The sequence below is a fragment of the Tupaia chinensis genome, unplaced genomic scaffold, assembly GCF_000334495.1.
Source record: "Tupaia chinensis unplaced genomic scaffold, TupChi_1.0 Scaffold000350_1, whole genome shotgun sequence".
Classification (NCBI taxonomy): Eukaryota; Metazoa; Chordata; class Mammalia; order Scandentia; family Tupaiidae; genus Tupaia; species Tupaia belangeri.
Window position 1 is genome coordinate 10147579 of NW_006159844.1, and position 24973 is coordinate 10172551.

At 38.5% G+C, this 24973-nt stretch overlaps 1 protein-coding gene and 1 long non-coding RNA gene across 2 annotated transcripts in view; one reads left to right on the top strand and one right to left on the bottom strand.

Annotated features, from left to right (window-relative positions):
* The window catches only part of G2E3 (G2/M-phase specific E3 ubiquitin protein ligase), a 64531-nt gene extending 52074 nt beyond the window's left edge, over positions 1–12457 (bottom strand). The window contains 1 exon segment of the mRNA XM_006172373.3: positions 12339–12457. Within this exon segment, the coding sequence (XP_006172435.2) occupies positions 12339–12388 (50 nt within the window). The 5' untranslated portion in view covers positions 12389–12457.
* A 7914-nt stretch (positions 12458–20371) lies between these two features.
* LOC114008497 (uncharacterized) lies at positions 20372–23907 on the top strand. Its single transcript, XR_003550024.1, has 3 exons — positions 20372–20455; positions 20734–20878; positions 23704–23907. It is a non-coding gene; the product is annotated as an uncharacterized LOC114008497 (long non-coding RNA).
* The last annotated feature ends 1066 nt before the right edge of the window (positions 23908–24973 follow it).

Here is a 24973-nt window from a genome sequence, read left to right on the forward strand (position 1 = left end):
GCATTTTGTGTGCTGTGATGATGCTTAGGGAAGGAATGTAAATTGAGTTACAAAAAAAAAAGCAGGAAAAAAAAATATATATTCAATGTCTGCAGTAGGATATGTAGCCCTAGCTAGGTGCTACTTTATAGGATGTGTAAAGTTAGACTTGTGTTCATAGAAATGTGTGTGTCATCTGTGTTTGCTATGAGGGTATTTGGATTGATTAGGGTCTTTGGTGATTCAATAAAATGTGGGGGGAAAACAGTATAGAAAGCAAACATAGATACCAGAGACAGTGTGGGAGGAGAGTGGAAGATGGCAGAGGGTAAGAGATAGGGAATCAAGGATGGATGGGGGGGGGGAGCAAAACATACAGAAAACAAGAAATGGAAGATTATTTGCTGACAATAACATGTTTGTTGATGTGCTTGATTGAGACAACATACAGTGTACTCTGGATGGAAAATCTCATTTTGTATGCTGTAATGATGTACAGTGAATGAATGCAAATAAATTGAGAAAAAAAAAAAAGAAAGCTGAACATATATCTCATTGCACTTACCAATGGATTCAAAAATTTCACAACTAGATATTTACCAAAAAGCCATAAAAATATGTGCCCCAAAAATTTTATACAAGAATTTTCATGGCATCCTTCTTCATGGCATGACACCTCCAAAAAGGAAACCCAACAAGTACATCAACAAGAAGATGAATAAACAAATTATAGTATACTGACACAATGCAAGCCTAATCAGAAATAAAAAGGAGCTGCTAAAAGATGAACAAAGCAGATGAATCCCACAGATACTATGCTGAGAGAAACTACACACTACTCGCCCTTTATAGGAAGTTCTAGAACAGCCAGAACTATTCTATTATGAAAAATACCAGAACAATGCTTCTCTCAGAGAAAGTACAAGAAATGAGGAAACTTTGTAAAACAGCCTACTTTTGCTGGGAGGATCTAAGCAACATTTCGAGACAGACAAGAAACACTAATTTCCAACAGATATACCGAATTTCAAATAAGGACTTTCTGAACACACCACTTCTCATCTCTCTTAATTTCGTAGCTTCCAAGGTAACAAAACTCTGGGTCTACTTAGCAGTTCAAACCTAATGTTGAATCCTTTGCACACGGGACTGGTTTTGCTTTAAGTCTAAAAAAACACCACTTCATATGTATTTCACCTAACCCCTTCTCCAAAATCCTGTAAGAACTCTACTGTATCCTTTGGGGAGATCCTTTGGGGAGAGACGTCAGACTACAGGTTTTTCCCTGGTGGCTGACTGGGAGAGGACAAGACAGAATAAAGTAAATGGCACAAAATGAACAATCTGGTGCATCTACATGAAGCATATACACTTTTTTTTTTGGAGAGATTTTTGCTATGGGGAGTGTGCGCTCGCCAGAAAGAAAGAGAGACAGAAAGCGAGAAATCACCCCCACAGGGGGCATGGCCACACACAATCCCTTCTCCTCTGGGGATCTTGGGCACGCACACATACGCATCCAGCATGAGTTCAAGTCACCAAGTCCGGGACTCAAACAGCAGTTGACTACATGGAAGTCCAGAGAAAGAGCCATTACGCCAATTGCTGGTCCCAAAGCATATAAACTCTTGCAATTTTTCTCTAAATTTGAAATTATAACAAAATACAGTGAACCAAAATTAGATATTCTATACACATATCCTAATTTATGCTTTTGATAATTTTCTATCAGCCTTCTTCCTAATTCCTGAAATAAATCTTTTGTTTCGAAGTCTTAATTGAAGATTATTTTATTTCAAACAAGTCTCCGAATCAAACTTCATGGAGAAAAAATAGGCTTGGTCAATCATTCATACATTTTTTAGTTGAATTTTATAATTTATTATGTTTTCCTTGAAGTGTAAGAATTTTAAGACTTCCTGAGTGAAATGAGGAAAACAATGATATATAATTACATATCTCAAAAATAATCCGATCTTAATAATGGACTTGGTCTTTGAAATAATACCAAACTGTTCTCTTCCCTGGGGAATCATTAACAATTTGATTCCTATTCAGAAAGCCACTGCGAAGGGGTATTCTGGGTCTCTTCTATTGTTTATTTCTACTTGGTCAGTCATTGATACTCACAGTTGGGTACTCAGCCTTTCAGAGGTAGAGGCTGATTCTCTCTCTCCTTGTTTGTGCATGTGCTTAGCACTTGGTAATGTGCTTACACAAAAAAGACTAGGACAGAAATGACAGTGTGACTATGTCATAAAAAGCATTGTGACTTCTTTGCTTTCTATCATGGACTATCTGCTCTGGAAGAAACCAGTTGCCAAGTCTTAAGAACTTTCTAGATGCACCATGGAGAGGTTACCTGGTAAGGAATGGGGGTCTTCTATGCTCATTCATGTGAGTGAGTCATCTTAGAAGTGAATCCTCTAGCCCTAATCAAGTCTTCATATGATAGCCTAGGAACAATTTCATGGGAGACCTTAACCCAGAACCATGAATAAGTTGCAGATAAAAAATGCTTATTGTTTAAAACAACAAGTTTTGGGGTAATTTGTTATATGGCAATAGCTAGTACAATAAAGAAAGTCAAATTCCCTCTCATTCTAGTTGGTAGCTAATATCTGAAAAACAAATGGTAGATATTGTTCCTTCAGTATTCTCTAAAGCTCCTAAGCATATTGATAACAGCAAAGTGGAAATAACAGATGACAGATGATATGCAGGATCTTCAAAAACTTCATAAAAAGTGTGAATTATGGGGACCAGGAGATGATAATGGCTATGTTGCTGAAGTCCCATGTGGTCGATCGTGGTTCAAGTCCCGGACCCCATGGTTTAAGTTCACACCGGGCACGTGTGCATGCATGCCCAAGATCCCGAGAGGAGAATGGAGAAGAAGGGATTGTGGCGTGGCCATCCCCCCAGAGGTTGACTTCTTGCTTTCTGTCTCTCTCTGTCTTTCTGGCAAGCACAAGCGCCCTATAGCAAAAACCTCTCCAAAAAAAAAAATAAATGTGAATTATGATAAAACTATGTGTGGATTTCAAAAAATGTTTTGCATCAGAATAAATCTGTACTAACTTGTTATAACATGTCAGAATAAGCACTAGTTTGAGATCCTAAGAAGGATAAGATATCAGAAAAGAGCCCCAGTCAGAGAAGCATGTATTCTGCTAACAATGAAACAATATCATCAAATGTATGGTAAAGCTTGGGATGAAGAATGGTGAAATCAATCATGCTTTATGAAAACTTGAAGGGGACAATGTTCCAAAGAAATCAATAGTTTCCAAATGGATAACTTGTTTTAATAAGGGACTAGAAGATGTTAAAGATGTTGTCTGTAGCATCGAATAGACCCCATAAATTTACTGGAGGAAAAAATTAACTGTTCAAAAGAGATGATTAACAGCAGAAACCATAGTCAACACCATAGACATCGCATCTGATTCAGCTTTCACAAATCTGACTGCAGCTTCCACACCAGCACTTGCAGCTCTATCTTGTACTTTTTATTTTCCTCAAAAAATCCAAACCAGGGGTCAGTGGGTGGCATGGTGGTTAAGAGCGCTGGACTCCCACATGGCCGACCGTGGTTTGAGTCCCAAACCTGGTGGCTTGCTTTCTCACTTTGCCTCTACCTCTCATTCTCTCTCACTCTGTTCCTCTAAAATAAACAAGCAGATAAATAAATACATAAAGTTAAATAAAAATAATTCTAAAAAAAAAAAACCCTAAATCAAACAAAAAAAACTTTTCCTTTGTGGTCACATCAGGCATATTCTTTGCTTTGGCCGACCTCAGCTTTAAACAAGTGTTCCTCACTTAGTCTGACCATTTTTAGCTTTTGATTTAGAATGAGAGATGTGCAACTCTTCTTTTCACTTGAACACTTAGAGATCATTGTGTAATTATTAATAATTCCAATATTATTGTGTCTTAGGGAATAGAAAATCCCAGGAAGTGTGGGGGGAGGGGAAGGCAAGTCAATAGAGTAGGCAAAAACTACACACAACACTTAATAAATTCATCAACTTATATGGACATGGCTCATGTCACCCCAAAACAATTACAATAGTTATGTCAAAGATCACTGATCACAGATCACCATATCAGATAAATTGGTAATGAAGAAGCTTGGGCCTGCTCGCAGCATGGTAGTTAAGGCAGGTGGATTCCACATGGCTGAATGTGTACTCAGCAGCTTAATAAACAAACTTGGCAACTGGTGAGGGCATGCCCTAAGTCCTGAGAAGAATGGAAGAGGCAGGATTGTGGCATGGCCATTGTGTCTGGGGGCTGCTTTCTTAACTTCCCTTCTCCTTCCCTGTACCCTGGCAAATACACGTACTGGCAAACTAAAAGTCAAACAAAACAGACATGTCAACAAATGAGTATGACTATGTTCCAATAAAAATTAAAAGAGGAAAGCTCAAAATATTGTGAGAGCTACCAAAATGTAACACAGTCACAAAATGAGCACAAACTGTTGGAAAAATGGCTCTGATAGACTTGCTTGATGCACAAACCTTCTCTTTGTAAAGAAATACAGTAGCTGCGTGGCATACAAGAGAGGGCAACAGGATAAGGTGTTTGTTTTGGGACTGAATGAACTATAACCAGATAAGAAGGCAAATTTAATTAATAAATGTTAGATATACACAATATTGTTCACTGTACTATGAACAATTGTTTGCTAAATTAAATACTGGGTCACAGGAAAGTCATAACACATTTTTGCATAAAAAAAACAAAAAAATATATTGTGACTTTTCCAATGACCCAATAATTATGAGTTAAATAAGTTATATAAAATTTAAAAAACTGACCAAGAAGAAATAGAAATTTTCAACAAAGCTACAAGAGACTGAAGTAGTAGTGATGGAACTCCCAACAAAGAAATTTCTGGGACCAGCAGTTAGCGTAATGGCTGTCACTGAACTCCAATGTAGTCAACAGCGATTCAAATCCCAGACCCGGTGGCTTAGACTGATGCCAGGTGCGTGTGCGTGCATGCCCAAGATCCCGAGAGGAGAATGGAGGAGAGGGGATTGCGGCGTGGCCATCCCCCCCTGGGGGGCGATTTCTAACTTTCTAGCTCTCTGTCTCTCTCTGTCTTTCTGGTGATCGCACGCACCCTATGGCAAAAACCTCCCCAAAAAAAAAAAAAAGAAATTTCTGACCTAGATGGAGACATTGGTGAATTATACCAAACATTTAAATAAATATTAGTACCAATCTTTCTCATCCCACTTTAAAAACCAGAAGATGAGAAACACTTCCTGGCACTAGCAGTTGGCATAATGGCTATGTTGCTGGACTCCCATGTAGTTGACCACGGTTTGAGTCCTGGATCCAGTGGCTTAAACTCACGCCAGGAGAATGTGCATGCATGCCCAACATCCTGAGAGGAGAATGGAAGATAACAGATTATGGCATGGCCATCTCCCCTGGGGTGATTTCTCTGACTTCGTGGCAAGCACAAGTGCCCTATAGCAAAAACCTCTCAAAAAAAAGAAAAAAAAATAAACACTTCCTAACTCATCTTATGAAGCTATCATTTACTCTTATGCTGAATGCAGATGAAGATATCAAAAAAAGAAAATTACAGACCAATGACACTTAAGAATTTCACAAAATATTAGCAAGCTGCATGGGATTTATCCAAGGAATACAAATCAATCAATGTAATTATACCACACAGTTTTCAATTCTTGAAAGCAAGAATAACAAAATACAAAAGACATTAAGTTAAATATGTAGAAAATCCTGAAGAATTTACAGACAATTGTTAGAGCTAAGACAGATATATAGCAAAGTTACAGGATGCCAGATCAACAACAACAAATCAGTCGTATTTCTAAACAATAACCAATGAAATATCCATAAAAAAAATTAAGAAAATAATTCCATTTACAATAGCATTAAAAAGTTACAGGGCCAACAGCTGGCATGGTGATTAAGGCACTGAACTCCTACAAGGTTGATGGAGGCTTGAGGATCATGACAAGTGCAAATGCCTACAAGCCCAAAATCACATCGTGAGAGACTGGAAGAGAAGAGATTGTGGGCTGGCCATCCCTGGTGGGGAAGCGGGGGTTTCTCACTTTCCCTTTCTGTTTCTCTCTGGCTAGTGCACTCCCCTGGTCAAAACAAAAACAAAAAAACGAAAGAAGTAACTTAGTAATAACTTTACTAAATAACTTTACTGAAAGTGCTGAATGAAATAAAAGAACATTAAGTAGGGGCCAGCACATGGTGTAGTGGTTGGGATGCTAGACTCCCACAAAGCTAGTCACAATTTTGTTTTGTTTTAAAGAGAGATTATTTTGCTATATGGCACATATACTTGCTGGAGAGACAGACAGAAAGTGAGTAATCACCCCCTAGGGAGGTGGCCACCCCACAATCCCTTCTCCTCCATTCACCTCTTGGGATTTGGGGCATGCACACACACATGGCAAGTTGAGTTTTAAGCTGCCAGGTTCAGGACTTGAACCATGGTTGACTTCATGGGAGTTCAGTGACCTAATCAGTATGAAACCTGCTGGTCCCAGATCACATCTTTTTGGGTTTTTGTTTCCTTGGAGAGATTTTTGCTATAGGGTGCATGTGCTCACTAGAGATAGAGAAAGTGAGAAATCATCCCCTCGTGGGGTGGCCATACCCAGTCCCTTCTCTTCCATTTTCCTCTTGGGGTTTTGGGCAAACACAAACACACTCCCAGCATTGCATTTCAAGTTGCCAGGTGGAGGACTGGAACCACAGACAGCCAAATGGGAGTCCAGCACCTAAACAACTATGCCACTTGCTGGCTCCAACTGCTCCCAGTTTGAATCCCCAATCTGGTGGTTTGAAAATCATGCAGAGCGAATGTGTGTGTGCCCCAAATCCCAGAAGAATGTAGGAGAAGGGGCTGCGCCATGGCCATCCTCCCAGTGGGATGATTTTTTCACTTCCCTTCTCTCACTGCCTCTATCTGGCAAGCCCACACATCCTGTGGCAAAAACCTTAAAAACAAACAAAACAGTAAATAAATACAAAGACACAGAGGTTCATGGGTTGGGAGACTTTTTATTGTTAAGATGGCAATTATGGGGCCAGTAGGTGGTATAGTAGCTAAGGTGATGGATTCTCCCATGGCCAACCACGGTTTGAGGTCCAGACCTGGTGTCTTGCTTTCTCACTTTCCCTCTCTCTCTGATCAAATTTAAAAATAAGAATAAATAAAATAAAATAAAATCTTTTAAAAAAAAAGATGGCAATTATTCCCAAAGCAGTTTATAGATTCAATGTAATCTCTCTTTTTTTTTTTTTTAAGAGGTTTTTGCTATAGGGCGTGTGCGCTCGCCAGAGAGACAGAAAGCTAGAAATCACCCCCGAGGGGGGATGGCCATGCCGCAATCCCTTCTCCTCCATTCTCCTCTTGGGATCTTGGGCACGCACACACCCGCACCCGGCGTGAGTTTAAGCCATCGGTTCAGGACTCGAACCGTGCTCGACTACATGGGAATCCAGCGACATAGCCATTATGCTAACTGCTAGTCCCAAGATTCTATGTAATCCCTCTCAAAAATCCCAATGGCCTTTCCTCAGGAATGGAAAGGCTGGTCCTGAAAGTTATGTATCATTGCAAAGGGCCAGGAAGAGTCTAAGCAATCCAACAACAAAACAAAAAAATGGAAAGATTTAGACGTCCCAATTTCAAAACTCACTACAAACCTACAGTAATCAAAACAGTGTAGTATTGGCATTAAGGATAGATATATTAACAGAAAAGAATAAAGTTCAGAAATAAACTCACACATCAATGGTCAAATGATTTCAAAAAAGATGCCAAGACCATTCAATGGGGAAAGAACAGTTTCTTCAACAAATGATGCTGGGACAAATGGAACAGCAACATAAAAATGAATGAAGTTGGACTTCTACCTTAAACTATATACATAAAATTAAATCAAAATAGATCAAAGATCTAAATGTAAAAGCCAAAACAATAAAATTCTTAGAAGAAAATGTAGGGGGCCAGTAGGTGGTGTGGTGATTAAGGCACTGGACTTCCACATGGCAGACTGTAGTTCAAATCCCAGACCTGGTGGCTTGCTTTCTCACTTTCCCTCTCTCTCTTCCTCTCTCTGTCTCTCTCCCCCTCTGGTAAGTATGTGTGCCCCATAGCAAATTTAAATTAATTAATTAACAAATTGGGTAAGTAATTCTTAAAAAAAAATAGGAATACATTTCAAACCTTGGATTTGGCAACAGCTTTTGAGATATGACTCCAAAAATGTGATTAAAAAAAAAAGAAAAAAAAATTTGAACTTCGTTAAAGTCTGTAACTTTTGTGGGGCCGGCAGGTGGTACGGTGGTTAAAGTGCTAGACTCCACTTGGCTGACTGCAGTTTGAGGACTGGACCTGCTGGCTTGTTTTCTCACTTTCTTATGTCTCTGGTCAAACCGAAATAACAATAACAATAACAGTAAATAAAATAAATAATTCTTTAAAAATCTATAACTTTTGTCATTGAAGGATAGAATCAAGAGAATGAAAAGATAATCCATAGAATGGGAGAAAAAATATTTGGAATTCATATACCTAATAAAGGTCTAGTATCTAGAAATTGCTACAATTCAACAACAAAAAGATGGGTAACTCGATTTAAAAATGGACAAAAGATCGGAATAGGTATTTCTCAAAAAAAAAAAAAATTCACATAGTCAACAAGCACATGATTAGCATTAGAAATATACAAATCAAAACTACAATATACAAATTACAACTACAATGAGGTTCATCTACAGTAGTGCAGTCTGTAATTTATAATGCAAGGAGGGAATCCACATGCCAACCACAGGTTCAGATCTCAAAGCCTGAAAACATGCCAAGCACACACTCTCAAGATCCTAAGAAGCTGGAGAGCTGGGAAAAGAGGAATGCACACAAGAATAGAGCTTCCTTGGATCCTTATGCTTTTTCATGATTCCAATATGCTATCCCAACACATATAAAGACTTTTCCAACTTTTCGTCTAATAGTCTTGTGATATCCTAACTCCAAAATTCAAGAAGAAATAATGTGAATGACCAGGCCTGTATCAGATATGTAGCTCTATTTTAAATACCTATATTACTCTGGCTAAAGAAGGGGTAGGGTGTGCAACAAGAGCATATTAAGATCTGTGTGCTCTTGGGGTCAGCAGATGGCATGGTGGTTAAGGCGCTAGACTCTCACATGGTTGGCCATGGTTCAAGTTCCAGACCCAGCAGCTTGCTTTCTCACTTTCCCTCTCTCTCTGGCTAAATTAAAAAAAAAAAAAAAAAAAAAAAAATTGGGACCAGCAGTTAGCATAATGGCTATGTCACTGGACTCCTATGTAGTCGACCATGGTTTGAGTCCCAGACCCGGTGTCTTAAACTCATGCCGGGTGTGTGTGTGTGTGTGTGTGTGTGTGTGTGCGCCCCCAAGATCCTGAGAGGAGAATAGAGAAGGGATTGTGGCATGGCCATCCCCCCCTGGGCGGGTAATTTCTCGCTTTCTGTCTCTCTGTCTTTCTGGTGAGCACACGTGCCCTATGGCAAAAACCTCTCCAAAAAGAAAAAATTAATAATGATGAATAAAATTAAAAAATAAAAAAGATCTATGTGCTCCTCAGACAAATCCTACCACTGGTGCTTAAATTCAATCCCTACAATATTTGGCAGTTTCTTTAAAGAAAACTGTGGGCAAATCTTAGCTGTTCAAAGTGAAAAGAAAAGGTAAACTTTTCTGTTTTAAAATTTTTTGAATTGTGACTTTTTTATTACTTTTAAAATATATCACTCATAATTTAAAAAATTAAAACTAAACAAAAAATTATGCCAAAAGGAAATTAAAGATTTAAAAACATACATTTTTACAACTGTGTAATCTTTTGGCACATCGGTTACATCATCCTAATATGCAGATAGTAAAATGGTTTTGAGGATTAAATGAGAAAGCATGTTTACAGCTTTTAGAATCTCACAAACATTAACAAGTATTGCTCTTGACTTTTTTCCCACTTGAAATGCCTTTTGAAACTAAGATTTCAATACATTTTTCCCCAAATTTGTTAAGTTTATAAACCATTTGCTATTATTAAAATATCTACTAACTATACTGAATTATATTTTATCATATAAGGGGGGAAATAAAAGTTCTTTAAAGAACACTTTTCAGTCATTTACACAAGACATAATGTTAAATAACAAATACTCATTGAACATACAGTTTCAGAGGATAAGGACACTTGCTGTTGTACTAAGCACGCAGACAAACAGATAAAGAGAACAAGAGCCCTCAGCCTAGTGCTGTAGTATATTTATAACAAAATTGCACTGAAGATGGAGCACTCTGCCTGGGGAAATCTTGAAACCCATTTGAGTAAAATCTTAAGGAGAAATAAGAAGGCTAATAGCAAATATGCATAAAAAGAGGTAAGAAAATAGAGATGGAGAATTACAGTAGTTTTCATGGCATATCAGCAGGTTGGAAAAGAGTGACAGAGTATTCCAACGATGATGCTTGGAAATAGAGATTGGAACCAGACTCTGGAAGGCTTTGTTAAAAAAAAAAAAAAAAAAAAGAAGAAGAAGAAGAAGAAGAAAGAAAGAAAGAAAGAAGAGAAAAAACCCTAAGAAATTTGAGTTATATATTGTAGATAACGGGATACTATCAGATTTTTTATGGAGCAACATTTGGAACAAGAAACATTAACAAAAAAAATTCTGACCTTAGTTCAAATGTTATATTAGTTGTGTGGGAGTATATTACAGAACCTTCTCTTTTTTTTTTTAAATCTAAAAAAAATAATAGCTACCTCAGTGCTACTGTGAAGACTAATAAAATAATGTATGTAATGCGGTTTGTATAATGCTCAGTAACTCCTTATAACAGAAAACATATACATCTGTTACTACATACCATGTAGTATTTTCAAGTCTTTATTAATGTATTTAATTCTTACAATATTCCTACTATGTAAGTATTATCCCCATTATACACTTCAGGGAACTAACACACGGGGAAGGGAGACCAAACAGCTTGCCTGGGATCACACAGCTAAAAGTGGCAGAGGTGGGATTCAAATCAAGACAAATTGGCTCTAGTTTCTCATCTTCTCTAGGAAAGATTAAATCAGCATTTTTAAAAACTATGATAGAATATTTTAACCTTTCGGTTAAATATGCAGATTTATCAACCTCATTCTTCGGACCTACAGATTGGGAATCTGAGATCTGAAGTTCAGGAATCAGCTTTTAAGAACCCTCAGGTAAGGTGCACACAATAAAGTTTGAGGCTCCTTTACGCAGACATACAAAGCAAAAACTCAATAGAAGGGGTCCAGGCAGGGGAGAGGAACAGATTAGGATATGCAGATCAATACTATTTTTTTTTTTAATTAACACTTGTTGGTACTATACATGAAACAAGCAGAATAGCTGTCTGTCTACAGTGTAGCTAATGTCTTTCTTGCAGTCTTAGGAACACTGTTTCTATTTTAATACTCATAACTATTTAAATCTAGTCTTCTTGACTAATACCAAAAACAACAGTTCATTAGCAGGGATGAAGGAGTGGGAGTAGCCCAGCACTGGATAAAAAAGTTATCTCTATTCTGTATTAAGTCTTACTTTTAAAAAGACATTTATATGGAACAATACCCCAGTGTTAAAAATCTTAAAAAGAACTCAAAATATCTCTTCTTATAAAGCAACACAAAATTAGTCTGACAGTTTTTCAAGAGGTAAGATAAAAACACCTCTACACTTTTAAAGTACTCATTTATAATTTACATTTAGGATATACATTTAAACTATTTCAGAAGGTATGACTTTACTACAATGTTAGTTTTGATATGTGAGTTAGATCATTAAAAATAAACCAAAACCAAAAAATCAAATGACACTCCCCCCTAAAAATCCGATTCTCGAAGCATTAGTAGAGTACTTCTAAAATGACTCCCACAATAACCCAGTCGGCCAATGAATGGAGGGAGTGAAAAGGAAGGGCGGTGGAACTAAACCTTATCCCTATTGTTTGCAAACTAAGACCCTTGAGAATCACCGCTGTTACTATAGCCAGTTTAAATGAGCAAGAGTCTCGGATTTTTGCGGTACATGAAAAATGTCAACCGTGAAAGAAAAATATCCGGGTTTAAATACAAAGGATACTCGGATTTCAGTTTAAATCCCTACCAGGCATTTCAAAGACTGTCATTTCAGTCCACGGTAATAAAGACGGCTCCGGGTAACACTCTTCTGAGCAACTCGCAGCCAGAGAGCATCTTTTATTTTAAACCTGCTCCCAACATTCCACCTTTAATAAAGGAAGATTCTTTCACCTGAGTAACGCTTTCGCAGTGAGATTCAAGTGCTGCTGAAGAGTCAGCATTCGAGACAAATGGGTGAAAATACTGAACTGCGACTGCGAAAAAACATCGCAGAAACAGCGTGGGCACAAGGCTTAACCTCGAGGCCGGTGGGCTCCACACCCCCAGACCCAGGGCTGGCTGGAGAGCGCGGGCGTCAGGCGCGCTGGCCGCGGAGACGTCCCCCAGCTCCGCGTCTCCCCGGTCTCCACGCCGGGCCCAGCGCCGGACACCCGCAAAGGTGCTCCGAGGCCTCTCGGCCCCTGTCCTGTCCGACGGTCCCGCTCCTCTCCCTCGAATACTGCTCGGCTTCCCGTTCCCCATCTACTCACCAAGGCACTCTCGAAAAAAGTTCCAGAACAGCCGCGTCACTTTTCCCTTCTCGCGCTGCGTCGCCGCAAGCCAAACGCTAGCGGATCCATCCAACGGCCCACAGGATTCAAATTCACCCACTTCCGTTCGAACCCGGAAGGAGTGACCGGCCCCCCGCTCCTAGGGGGCGGGGCCCGAGGAGGCGCCGGCGGTGAGGAGGCGCTGGCGGTGGGGGGACTGCGGCTCGCCCCATCTGTGCTGCTCCGCTCTGTCGCTGCCGTGTCCCTTCGCTTTAGTTTCCTTTGTCTGGTGTCGCTCCCTGTGTGGGTCCTCCGAGAAGGCCCGGCACAGGGTGGCTTTGCGAGGATCTTGTTTCTGACAGGGACAGAGGCGAGCCAAGGTTCCTTCCTCAGTGTCAAGGGAAAGAAAACTCTGAGGGAGCGGGGAGGTTTTTCCCCCCTCCTCTCACCCCGGAGGAAGCAGTAGAGAAAAACAAACCCTTCGCATGTACTACAGGTTTTCTCGGGCTTCCCGGCTCCCGTACCGACACCGTCAGGACTTCAGATCTCTTTCCGTCTCTTATTAGAGAGAGACAAAAAGCCAAGCGTACCGGTCACTCCCGTTCCGACCACAAATTGAAACTGAGTGGTCGGATCAGTTCCTCGCCCTGAAGAAAATATTTGAGTATAAGGAATAGAAAGCAATAAGTATCTCACCAACCCCCCATAAGGGGTCATTTTACAAGATGATTATGTACTGTAGTTTGAGGTTCTTGGGACCATGGTGTCATTTTCCTTTACCGAGGACCACGATGATAGCCTTGATCCAAAATGTCTCACGTTTCTGAAGGGAAACGCCTAGGAGCTTTAAGAATGGAAGGAAAGAACTAGACATGCTCTTGAGATGGAAAAAAGGAAATTAAACGACTCCGACCTTTGTTATGATTGATGTTACCACCAAATCATCCTCAGAGAGAGCAGCATTGATTTACCTAACTGATCAGTTCAAAAGCACTAAAGCAGCAGCCTCTGTCCAAAGTTTGATTTGCGAGATGCGTTAGATTTCTAGGACTTTATCTTACAGGTAATCCGACACAAAGGGGTGTAAAACTACTCACTGATGTACTGTTTTCAGTAGTGGAGAGTAGGAAACCAATAGGAAAATGAGTAAGTTTATAGACTGACACTTCAGTCACTAAAACTAATTAAGTAAATCAGAAATACAGATTAAGAACGTCAGTTTCAGAAGGACTTACAGTCTACTTTTAGGGTATGTGTGTATATATGGCATACAATGTTTCCAGAATGGATACATAAATGTAAACAGTTATTCCTGACAGTGAGATCTGCAAACAAGGGCGGGAAGATGTGGAGGACTTTCACTTTACAACCAGTGGAATTTTAAAAGTAATATGCATGATTTACTTCTGCAATTTTGTTTTTAAAGGAAGATTAATGGACATCGAGTACTTTCTGGATACAGAATCTGGTTTAGGAAATGTATAAATGAATAATGTCTGGATAGTCTGTGTCTGTTCATTCATGCAACAATTATATTGATTTGACCGCAAATGTTGTCATTTGTAATATTTTTCATTATTTGATGTTCTACATATTTAATATATTTGCATTTAAAACTATATATATTTTCCTACATCTTTTATAAGTATTGACACCTTCCTAAATTAAGTTTCATCCTCTACAGAAAAAATTCTCTCAAGTAGACCTGCAAGCAAAAATTAAACATACTAGTATTGTCCTTAAAAAGTCTCCAAAAAGATCAGAAAATTTTTAAAAGAATTATTTTACTTGACTTTATGTATTTATTTATTTATTTAAATTTGACCAGAGAGGGATACAGTGAGAGAGAGACAGAGAAAAACAGAGAGAAAGTGAGAAAGCAAGCCACCAGGTATGGGGCTTGTACTTTGGTCGGCCATGTGAAAGTCCAGCACCCTTCACCATGCCACCTGCTGGCCTCAGAAAACTTTTTTAATGCAACTATAAAAGCAAGCTCTTAAAATTTGTCATCTGAGTTCTCTTTACTCAGTTGCTCTTTCCTAGAAATCTTATTGAATTCTTCAATTTTTTTCTGATAAAATGCTGACAAAGTTATCATCACCCAGTAACCTAGTTGAGTCAGGCCATGAAGATTCATTTCTTGTCAGCAGTGGCGAGTTCAGTAAAGTCATACACACGTTATTTCCCCATAAGGTTAACCAAACTTCATGGTATAAATTGCCTAGGGCTGATGTTCATTGACAAAATGATACAAATATTCTGTATAATAAAAGCAAGCGATAGAAACAGAAAAGGGGAGGGCAAGATGATGAGAAAATACAAAGAATTTTATTTAGTTTCTGATAACCACTCAGAAATCTAAATTAGCTTAGAACTGAATCCATACAAAATTTGAACCATAGCTAATGCAACCTTCTCTCTTCCTTATTTTTCTCCTTTTATTCACTCCATTTGCAGAGAAAACAAAACAAATATACTTTCAGAAATAATTTTCATCAGCTTACATGAAAGAGCCAATACAAACTGCTTCAGCAGAAGAGCTACTACAATCTACTTTGAAAGTTCTTTCCACAACCAACATGAAAGTCAAAATAATGAAACACTTAAAAATCAATTTTAAAGATATTTATGTAAGTTTTTTAGCATACAATGGAATAACATCATGTTTCATTATTCATATTGGAAGATTCATATGTAAGAATAGTTAAGTCATTTTAGAAAAAAAGAGATTAACAGGTTAACAGATAATTTGTGTTATCAGATCATAAAATTTACCACAATGTGTAATAAAAAGGCAGATCAGACAAAAAGGATTAGTATAAGAAAGACAAATACATAGAGAATCTAGAAAAATTCAACTGCATGGGGAATATTAAAATATAAAGTGGTATTTCAGTTTTGAGAGAAAGATGGTTTCACTCATAAATTAGTAAGAACTAACAACAACTATCTAGATGAGAGGTAGAAAGTTAGAGTTCTACGTTTTACCATATACCAAAATAAATTCTAGAAATCTTGAAGATTGAAATAAAAAACATAAAACAAAAGAAATCTGTCATGAATTTAGGGTGGAAGAGACTTCTCAAACAAGGCAGGAACGTTAGAAGCTGTAAGATAAAAGAGTAATACATACAACTATGCCAAAGTATAAAATATTTATATGGCGAAAGTTACCATAAAATTTCGAAAGATAAAAAGAGACTGCAAGAAAGTATTTGTAAAACACAGAACACTAGGTTAACAACTCTAAAAACTTTTTATAACTTGATTTTTTAATAAACACAGTAAAATGAGCAGAAGAAATAATTCATTGAGAAGGAAATGAAGAAGAAAATAAACAATACTCAGCTCCAAAATCTCCCTTGTGGGAATACCAAACAATCAAATACCAATTTTTTCTTTACTGGACTGGCAAAAATTAAAACAATCGGAAACATCTAATACTGGAAGGTCATGATGGTAAAATGTGCACTCTTATTTCTGGGAGCGTCCACTACTATGAATCTTTTGGAGAGTAATTCTGATCAACTTTTCTCAACTTTGAGATTCTCCAATGGAAATAACAGCTTACTGTAGCTGCTAACTGAAAACAACTATCAAGAGGGAGATAATTGGGGCAATTAGGATATATTCATACATTAGAAGGCTATCCAAAACTGTTCCTTTAGCCCTCTAAACTACTGTTTGCAAAGTTAGAGTGCTAAACCTGGCACTCACACTTAAATGACCACTCCCTAGAATCGATACACATTGTTGAACTATACTGTGCTTTACAGGACTCCTGTCCTTCTCTGGGTTAGCCACACTAAACTCTGGTAACCCTTCCTGCCTTTCAAATGAGTCAGTTTCTCATCTTCTACCCACACGTGTAACAAATATGTGACCCAACTTATGGCAGGTCCTTCTCTACTCTTATATATTTAGATAGGTCCTTGAAAGTCTACCTTTTTGTTCGTTTCTGTTTACCTTGAGAATAAATTTCTGGCTTTCTGTCTAGGCTCTCTCTTCAACAATCCCCACTGATATTCTGCCTTGTGTTCAACATCACCTCATTATCTACTTCCTTGACTAGAGACCATCCTTGAGATCTTAGAATGAAACTTCCTATAATATTAAATTTCTTGCTACTCAGAATGCTAATAGAGTCATACTGTCGGAAGTGTACTTCTAAGGCCAACCGGTGGTGTGGTGGTGAAGGCAACTGGATCTCACCTATGGCTGACTGCACACTGGGCTCGTGCTGCATGCCCAAAATCACAAAAGGAGAAACGAAGGAGAAGGGATTGTGGAGTGACCATCCCCTATAGAGGGTTATTCCTCACCTTCTCTCCCTCTTTTTCTAGTGAGTACACATACCTTCTAGCAACACTGAAAAAAAAGTAAAGCTTAAAAAAAAGTATACCTCTAGAAAGGACCATACAAAAATTCTAATCACAGGCCTAATTGGGTTCCTGTAACAGGGCACCTGACCTAGAAACTAGGTAGGTATGTGTTGGGGGTGGGGAGGAAGCTAATGAAAGGAAATGGGCTGTTAGCTGGCAGGGAAATTAGTGAATATCTGTTATGTTGGTTAGTCTTGCTTTCACAGTTTTTTTCACAGTCATTATAAACTTAACTCTAGCATCAACATACTGCCTTCCAAAAATGGTACTTTGTTGCAGTTGATGCTAGGGAATAACAGTAGCCCTCTGCTCCTGGCCTTCTACGCTGCCTTCCTTGTCCCGGCTCCTATCTGCAATGGCATATAGTGCCCAAGCAGCTGAAAGATAGGAAAAAAAAAAAAAAAAAGGTAGGCAAGTTGTCTCCTCTTTTTATGAATGCTAGAATTTATTCCAGTTAATTTCTCCTAGGCAAGTGTGTAGACCGCAACTGCCCAATACAGATGTTAGCCAGACATATAATTTTCAATTTTTTGGTAGTCACATTAAGGAATAAATAAAAATAAACAGATAAAATTAATATAATAATAAATTTAGTTAATCCAATATCTAAAACATTATCACTTTAACATGTAGTCAATAGAATAAATTATTAATGAGATATTTTACATGTTTTGGCACTGAGTCTTCAGCATCAGTATGTATTTTACACCAACAGAATATCTCAATGACTAACCACATTTAAGTGTTCATTAGCTACATGTGGCTAACAGCGACCAATATGGCCAGCACAGAGTTAAAACATGTCGCAGTCCCTTCCTCCCCAGAACACAAGCTACCATAGAACTTTATTCCCCAAACTCTGCTTCACTAACCTTAGACAAACATTGGGAAGCATGAAATAGAGGTAATTCTGTTTTACACAATTTTTTGATTACTCATTCATTCGTCTTTTCCATGAGTAAGAGAAACCCATTTCTCTTCCATGAGGACGAGAGCACCCACAATAAGGTCCTGACACTGTCGTCCATGCCCTATCCTTCAGCCAGCCGTTGGTCATGGGCAAGTGAGTGATGTATGTACTCAGGAGGTCTCCAGGTTTGAACCAGGAACCTTCCCATGTGAGCTTGCCCCACAGAGCATAGTATTTTACCCCTATGCCACTATTTGGCTCTCCACAGTTAACTTTATATCTTTTTGTTTTTTTTTTTGAGAGATTTCTGCTATAGGGCATATGTGCTTACCAGCGAGAGACAGAAAGCGAGAAATCATCCACCAGAGGTGGATGGCTATGCTACAATCCTGTCTCCTCCATTCTCCTCTCAGGATCTTGGGCACACATGCACACTCACCCGGTGCAAGTTTTAAACCACAGTGTCTGGGACTTGAACCACCGTCGACTATGTGGGAGTCCAGCAATGTAATCATTATGCCATCTGCTGGTCTCACTTTGTATTTTAACTATACCCGCTCTACTTAAAATTATTACCATTTCCATAATTACCTCAGGTTCGTTTTCTCGATTTCTCCTTTAATGATAATTTTTTGGTGTTTGTTTTCATTTTTTTCTTACCCTCACTGTGTTCACACTCTCTGTTTTTTAGGCATTCTTCTTGGCAATACTGAAATACTTTGGAATGTACTTAATATCTTTAAAACTGACTGGTGTGGGACCAGCAGTTAACATAATGGCTATGTCACTGGATTCCCATGTAATTGACTGTGGGACCTGGTGGCTTAAACTCACGCCGGGCACATGTGCATGCATGCCCAAGATCCGAGAGGAGAATGGAGGAGAAGGGATTGCAGTGTGGCCATCCCCTCTGGGGGGTGATTTATCACTTTCTGTCTCTCTGTCTCTGTCTTTCTGGCAAGCACACATTCCCTATAGAAAAAAACTCTCCAAAACAAACAAATAAATAAGATAAAACCTGATTTGTGGTGCAGCAGTGAACAATACCCTTGATGCTGGATCCACACAGGGAGATTCCAGGTTCATGTCCGTGGCCTCCCCATACTTGGTAGACTCCCATATGCCTGTGATCTGGTCTGGCTGAGGCTGGGGATAGACTACAGCATGAAGACCTTGTTGGGTGTGTGTCTCTCTGTCTCTCTCACAGAAGAAACAAATAAAAAAAAAAAAAATCCTTTATTATGGTTTTAATTCCACAGAGTTTTCATATCATGGGTTCAAAACCAAGTTAGACTATATTATTAATCACCTCTTACATATAAGTCATAATGAAAATATAGTATAAAATAAATATATGTCCATTATTAGTATAAGACTTCATGATTAATAAATATTTTGACATGTCCCTACAATGCTGTCAGCAATGCAAATACGTTTCTGAACTGAGGGTTTTGATTTTTTTTTAATGTATTCACCAAAATGTTCTTTACATTAGTTTGCCTGATCATTTTTTTAAAATCAATTACTAGGCTTGACTCAAAATACGTTTTAGGAAAAGTAGGTTGTTTGCTACAAACAATTCTTTTTCTCATTGTCTCATTCCCTTGAATGTTTTGATCTAAATTTTTAATCTAACTGTGGTTCAGTGTCTTTTAAGTCAAACGCACCACCTCCTGGCAGCAGGAAGCAACACCCCAAACAGCCAATTTCAGGTCTCTTGTTTCAGGGTTGTTTGGATAATAAGTAGGTATATTAACAGCAGTGATTTGGAATGATACCACTCCTGCTGGGTACCTGTGGTTGTTTTAGCAAAGCTCAGTTTGCTTGTAGCCAGTATGGGACAGAGTGTTCCAATACAGGTCAGAGGCATCTTGTGTTTATCTTACATTACTCTTCTTCAGGTTGGTGTTGTAAACGAATGGTTGTCTGGATTGATTTTTTTAATTGCTGTCTTTTGGCCTGAAGTGTCTATGTAGAAATCCAAGCCTCTTTACAGTTAAGAGTAACTCCAAATGCAGGAGCACACACTAGTAATGCTATCCAGAATAAATCAAGTATTGAACAACATGCTTGAACTGAATCTTAAAACATTGTTGGGTACAATTGCTGGCAATCAAAAGCATTTTCCGTTTATTTGTGTCCTTAGAGTTTTTTTTTTTTAATCCTCCCCAGAATACTCAAGGAAAATGACTCCTTAACTGAGTTGATAAGTGACTCAGTTATAATAAGCCCTATTCTCACCTGTGTGTCTTGATGGGCTGGAAGAAAACCTCAAATATTCACAATAGTCCAGGGCACAGAATTACCACTTAGAAAACAGGCACTTGCTTAAAGCTTAACATTGACCTTTTGGGCTCTTTTTCAGGAAAAATTCTTCAAGGAACCAAGTAGTACAACACTAAGAGCCTGGACTTAAAAACTGAACAAGCTGAAGTTTAAACACTACCTGTACTACTTACAAGCTAAGTATGAAACACTCAATCCTCTGAGCTTCACTACTTATTTAGAACATGTAAACAATAGTAACCACTCCCTGGTTTCCTGTGAACTCTAAATGAGAGGACACTTTTAATCATAATTATGACTAGGCAAATGAGCAAAACATAAGTTAACATCCCCTTCCTTCTTTCAGTGGCGTGAGGCAGTCCAGCCCAGTGTCCTTAGGCTGGTGGTTCACTGAGAGTCACACAGGGACACTCCTCCCAGGGGAATCTGAGCCTTATCCTCCTTTGCTCTTCTTTCAGAACATATGATAAGTTCCTCAGTGGCTTGCTCTGTACCTCCCACCTCGGCAGCAGATTGAAAAAGCAATCCATGTTGACATGAAGAGCTAATGGCTTAGCACAGACAGGCTATACCTGTAGCTGAAACGAGTCGAAGAGCTTGCAGGTAGTTGCAGGGAATGTTTTCTGTCTAACTTCTCCCCAACCTTTCTAAATACTCTGGGTTTGCAGCTCTAATATCTCATACTGACTTCTCTGGTGCATCAACAGGTGTTAAACTTCAGTATTGCAATAATGATCATAATGGGGCCATCAGGAAGGCTTCCTATGGATGAAGTTAACCAATGAAAGGCTTCTGACTGGAAAAGAGGAAGGGCATTAACATTTATTCAATCCATCCTACATTCCAAACACTATGTTAAAACTATTTAAAAGTTGATTTACATAATCCTGAAAAATAAAACAGGTGAAGAAACTAGAGCTTAATGTTATTAACTAACACAGTAGATAGAACTGGTATTTTAACTCCAGCATGTTTGGATACAAAGTCTGTTCTTTTTTCATTATAATATTTCAATACACACACCCTGTGAGAGATATGAACAACCCTAAGGAACCTAGTATTAACCCAAAATAGTCAGCTAATAGTAAAGTTTGTTTTTTTCTGGGAAATCTGTTTACCTATCTGTGGACTCGTAGGATGTTAATTTGGTAAATGACCTAGTTTTTGGCAGAAGCTTAATATTAGTACACAGAAGTTGCCAGTACTAGGTTGGAGGTTGAATTAGAACAACAATTTTCAAAATGTGGTTTATAAGGTCAAACCACTCTTTCATAAGTAAAGACTTAGACTTGTTCGCTTTTTTTCATTTGTGTTTTCTCACAAGTGTACAGTGGAGTTTTCCAGAGGCTACATGAGGTGTGAGATTGCAACAGATTGAATGTAGAACCTGCTGTAATATCCAGTTGTTTTCTATGAAATCATTCATTAAGGAGATTTGCATAAATATGAAACAATGTCACTCTCCTCACTAATCTATTCTGGAAAATGAAAATATTTACCTTAACATGTAGTAGGTTTGTTATTGTTATTTTAAATAAATTATTCTTATGTATTTACTTTTTTATTGTCAGAGAGTATGTGGGCTTGCCAGAGAGAGAAAGAAAACAACAACCACAAAACAAAAAACACCACAATTCGGCATGGTCATGCCACAATTCTTTCCCTCCATTTCTTCATCTTGTCAGGATTTGGGGCATGCATCCACATGTGCTCAGCTTTTATTCAAAGCAGTCAGGGACAGGATTCAAATAGCAATCAATCATGTGGGATCTGACACCACAATACACAGTATTTACCCACTGTACTTTGGGACCAGCTTAAATAAATTAGAACTTAATTCTCTCATGAGATGAGATTTCACCATATTGGATTCTTCCTAAAGGATAAACATATAAAAGTATGATCTTCTTAATTAATTCTGAACATTAAATAAATTATATATATATATTTTTAATTTCTTGGTTTTAATTTTTTGTATGATAAATAGAAATAGATGTGATACACAAAAATAAGAAATTTTGGCGACCCAGTTTTTTTTTTTTGAAAGGTTTTCGCTATAGGGCGCGTGCACTTGCCAGACAGACAGAGAGAGACAGAGAGATAGAAAGCGAGAAATCACCCCCCGGGGGGGATGGTCACGCCGCAATCCCTTCTCCTCCATTCTCCTCTCGGGATCTTGGGCACGCACGCACAGGCACCTGGCGTGAGTTCTAAGCCACCGGGTCTGGGACGTGAACCACGGTCGACTATGTGGGAGTCCAGCAACATAGCCATTACGCTTACTGCTGATTCCTGCGACCCAGTTTTTAAGAGCATAATAAGATCAAAAGAATTTGAGAGCTATATAATTAGAAAATATGTAGTAGTTACAAGGCCTTTCATTTTTGAGGGCCAGTAAACACAAGTAAAAAACCCCAAACAAAAGGGCTGAGCTGGTAGCACAGTTGAGTGCTGTGCAAAGAGAGCTGGATTCCACATGGCTGACCAAGTTTCAAATCCTAGCACCAGAAACTTGAGAATCATGCTGGGCCTTACATGTGTAGAACCAAAGTCCTGACAGGATAGAGAAATGGAGAAAATGAATTGTGGTATGACCATGCCTCATTGGAGGGTGCTCTCTTTCTCTCATTTTCTCTCTCTGGACAGCTCATGTGCTCTCTGGCAATTAAAAACAAGAACAACATACACACTAAATAATAATAATTAAAAAGAAATTCTTCCCAAAGTTGGGGGGCACTATTTTGACAAGTGTATCAATTTGCTAGGGCTGCAGTAACAAAGTACTACAAACTGAGGCAGCTCAAACAAAAGAGGCATATTATCTCACAGTTCTGGAGGCTAGAAGTATGAGATGCCGTCTTAGTTTCTTCTAAGGGCTATGAGAAAGTACTTGTGTTATGGCTTTCTTCTAGCACCTAGTGATTTGCTGTCAATCGGTGACATTCCCTGGGTTGTAGAAGTATCGCCTCTATCTCTGTCTTGATCTGAAAATGTCATTTTCCATGTGTGTGTTCAAAGGTTCCCTTTTTATAAGGATACCTGTCATATTGGATTAGAATCCACTCTAATGACCTTGTTTTCACTTGACTACATATGTTAAGACCCTAATTCCAAATAAGGTCACATACTGAGGTACTGGGTGTTAGGACTCCAATGTATTTTTTCTTTCCCCAGGGGGTTCTTCTCAGGATCTCCCCGTTGTGGTCATTATTTGCCTAAGCTGAAGGATAGACCATTCACATTTGGAGCCATATCAGTTAATATAATCTATTCTATTCGAGGAATTATGGTGGTAAATCGGGTGTCTGGGTGTCATTTTGGTTTGTAATTTCTATAAGCATTAGAGTTTCATGGTTTTTTTTGTGGCTGTTGGTGCTGTTTTTGTTTTATTTTAGTAAGATCACTTGTTGATTGGTTTGATGGTACAGTGACTGTGCACCAGCATTTATCACACCGAAGACAACCCATCTGAACGCTGCCACAGACAAATGCTGAGAGAAGGATAATGATCAGAGTAGGAAGTTCACTTCTCATCAGGAATCAACATTGCCAAAATGAAAACAATCGGAATACACTAATATTTATTTGTTTCTTCGATCATTTCAGTAAATAGAAAATATTCCAGATTACACAGGCATGTAAGTACAACATTCTTTCCTTAAAACAGCTTATGTTCCCCTCTGGGAGGCCATCATTACATCTATGTGGTTCTATTCTGGAACACTGCCTGTCCAATTTTATGAACCTCTTAGGTGAGGAGTTCAATAGCCCATATGGCATTATCTAACACTTCTGTTATTCTCTGAATCAGAATATGTAAAATCCTCCCAATTTTCAAAAGGCAATACATGCCTTTTGTAAAGCTTGTATTAAAAACAACTGAAGAGAAAAGGAAGAAGTACAGAATTTCCTTTGAGAAACAGAGCTTGAATCTCATTTCAAGCACCAGTTTTTCTCCTCATTTGAGTTATCTAGAGATTGATTTTACCAACAGGGGAAATTAGTATTCTGAAATGAACCCCAAGTAAGGTCTGACATCATCTTACTAGGTAGTAAGACTGCCTGGTTTTAGGTAACAGTCATAGCCTTTTGTACCACAGATCCACTACCAGTCATTGAAGCCTGCCAGATAGTCTGTTTTATACTAAAATAGCCCCCAGGCATTGTCAGATAGTGTGGTGGTAACATTTTGGACTCACTCATGATCTGGTACCAGGCAAGGTCATTTGTAGTTTTTGAGATGCTTTGGTAGATCTGAAGCAAAAGAGAAGCAGTATGACTAATTTGTAAGTTCTGTGGCTGTGAAACCACCTCCAAATACACACTTCCATCCCTAATTTACACTATAAACAATATTTCACTTCAAATGAATCAAAACACAAACATAAAACACAAACTAATAAAACCTCTAGAAGAAAACAAGAGAAAATGTTTGTGACCTGGAATCTGGTAAATATTTCTTACACATAACATCAAAAGAGCAAACCATAATAGAGATACTTAATGGATTAGACTTTATAAATATTAAAAAATGTGGCCCAGACTCTGTAACATAGTTGGTAGTGTATAAGACTGTGGAGTAAAAGCCATATAACGACCACAATTTGAATCCCTGGCCTCGTCAGCCTGAAACATGCTGGTCCACATGCATGTACCCAGGATCCTGGCAAGCTGGAGGACTGGAGGAAGGCAATTGCA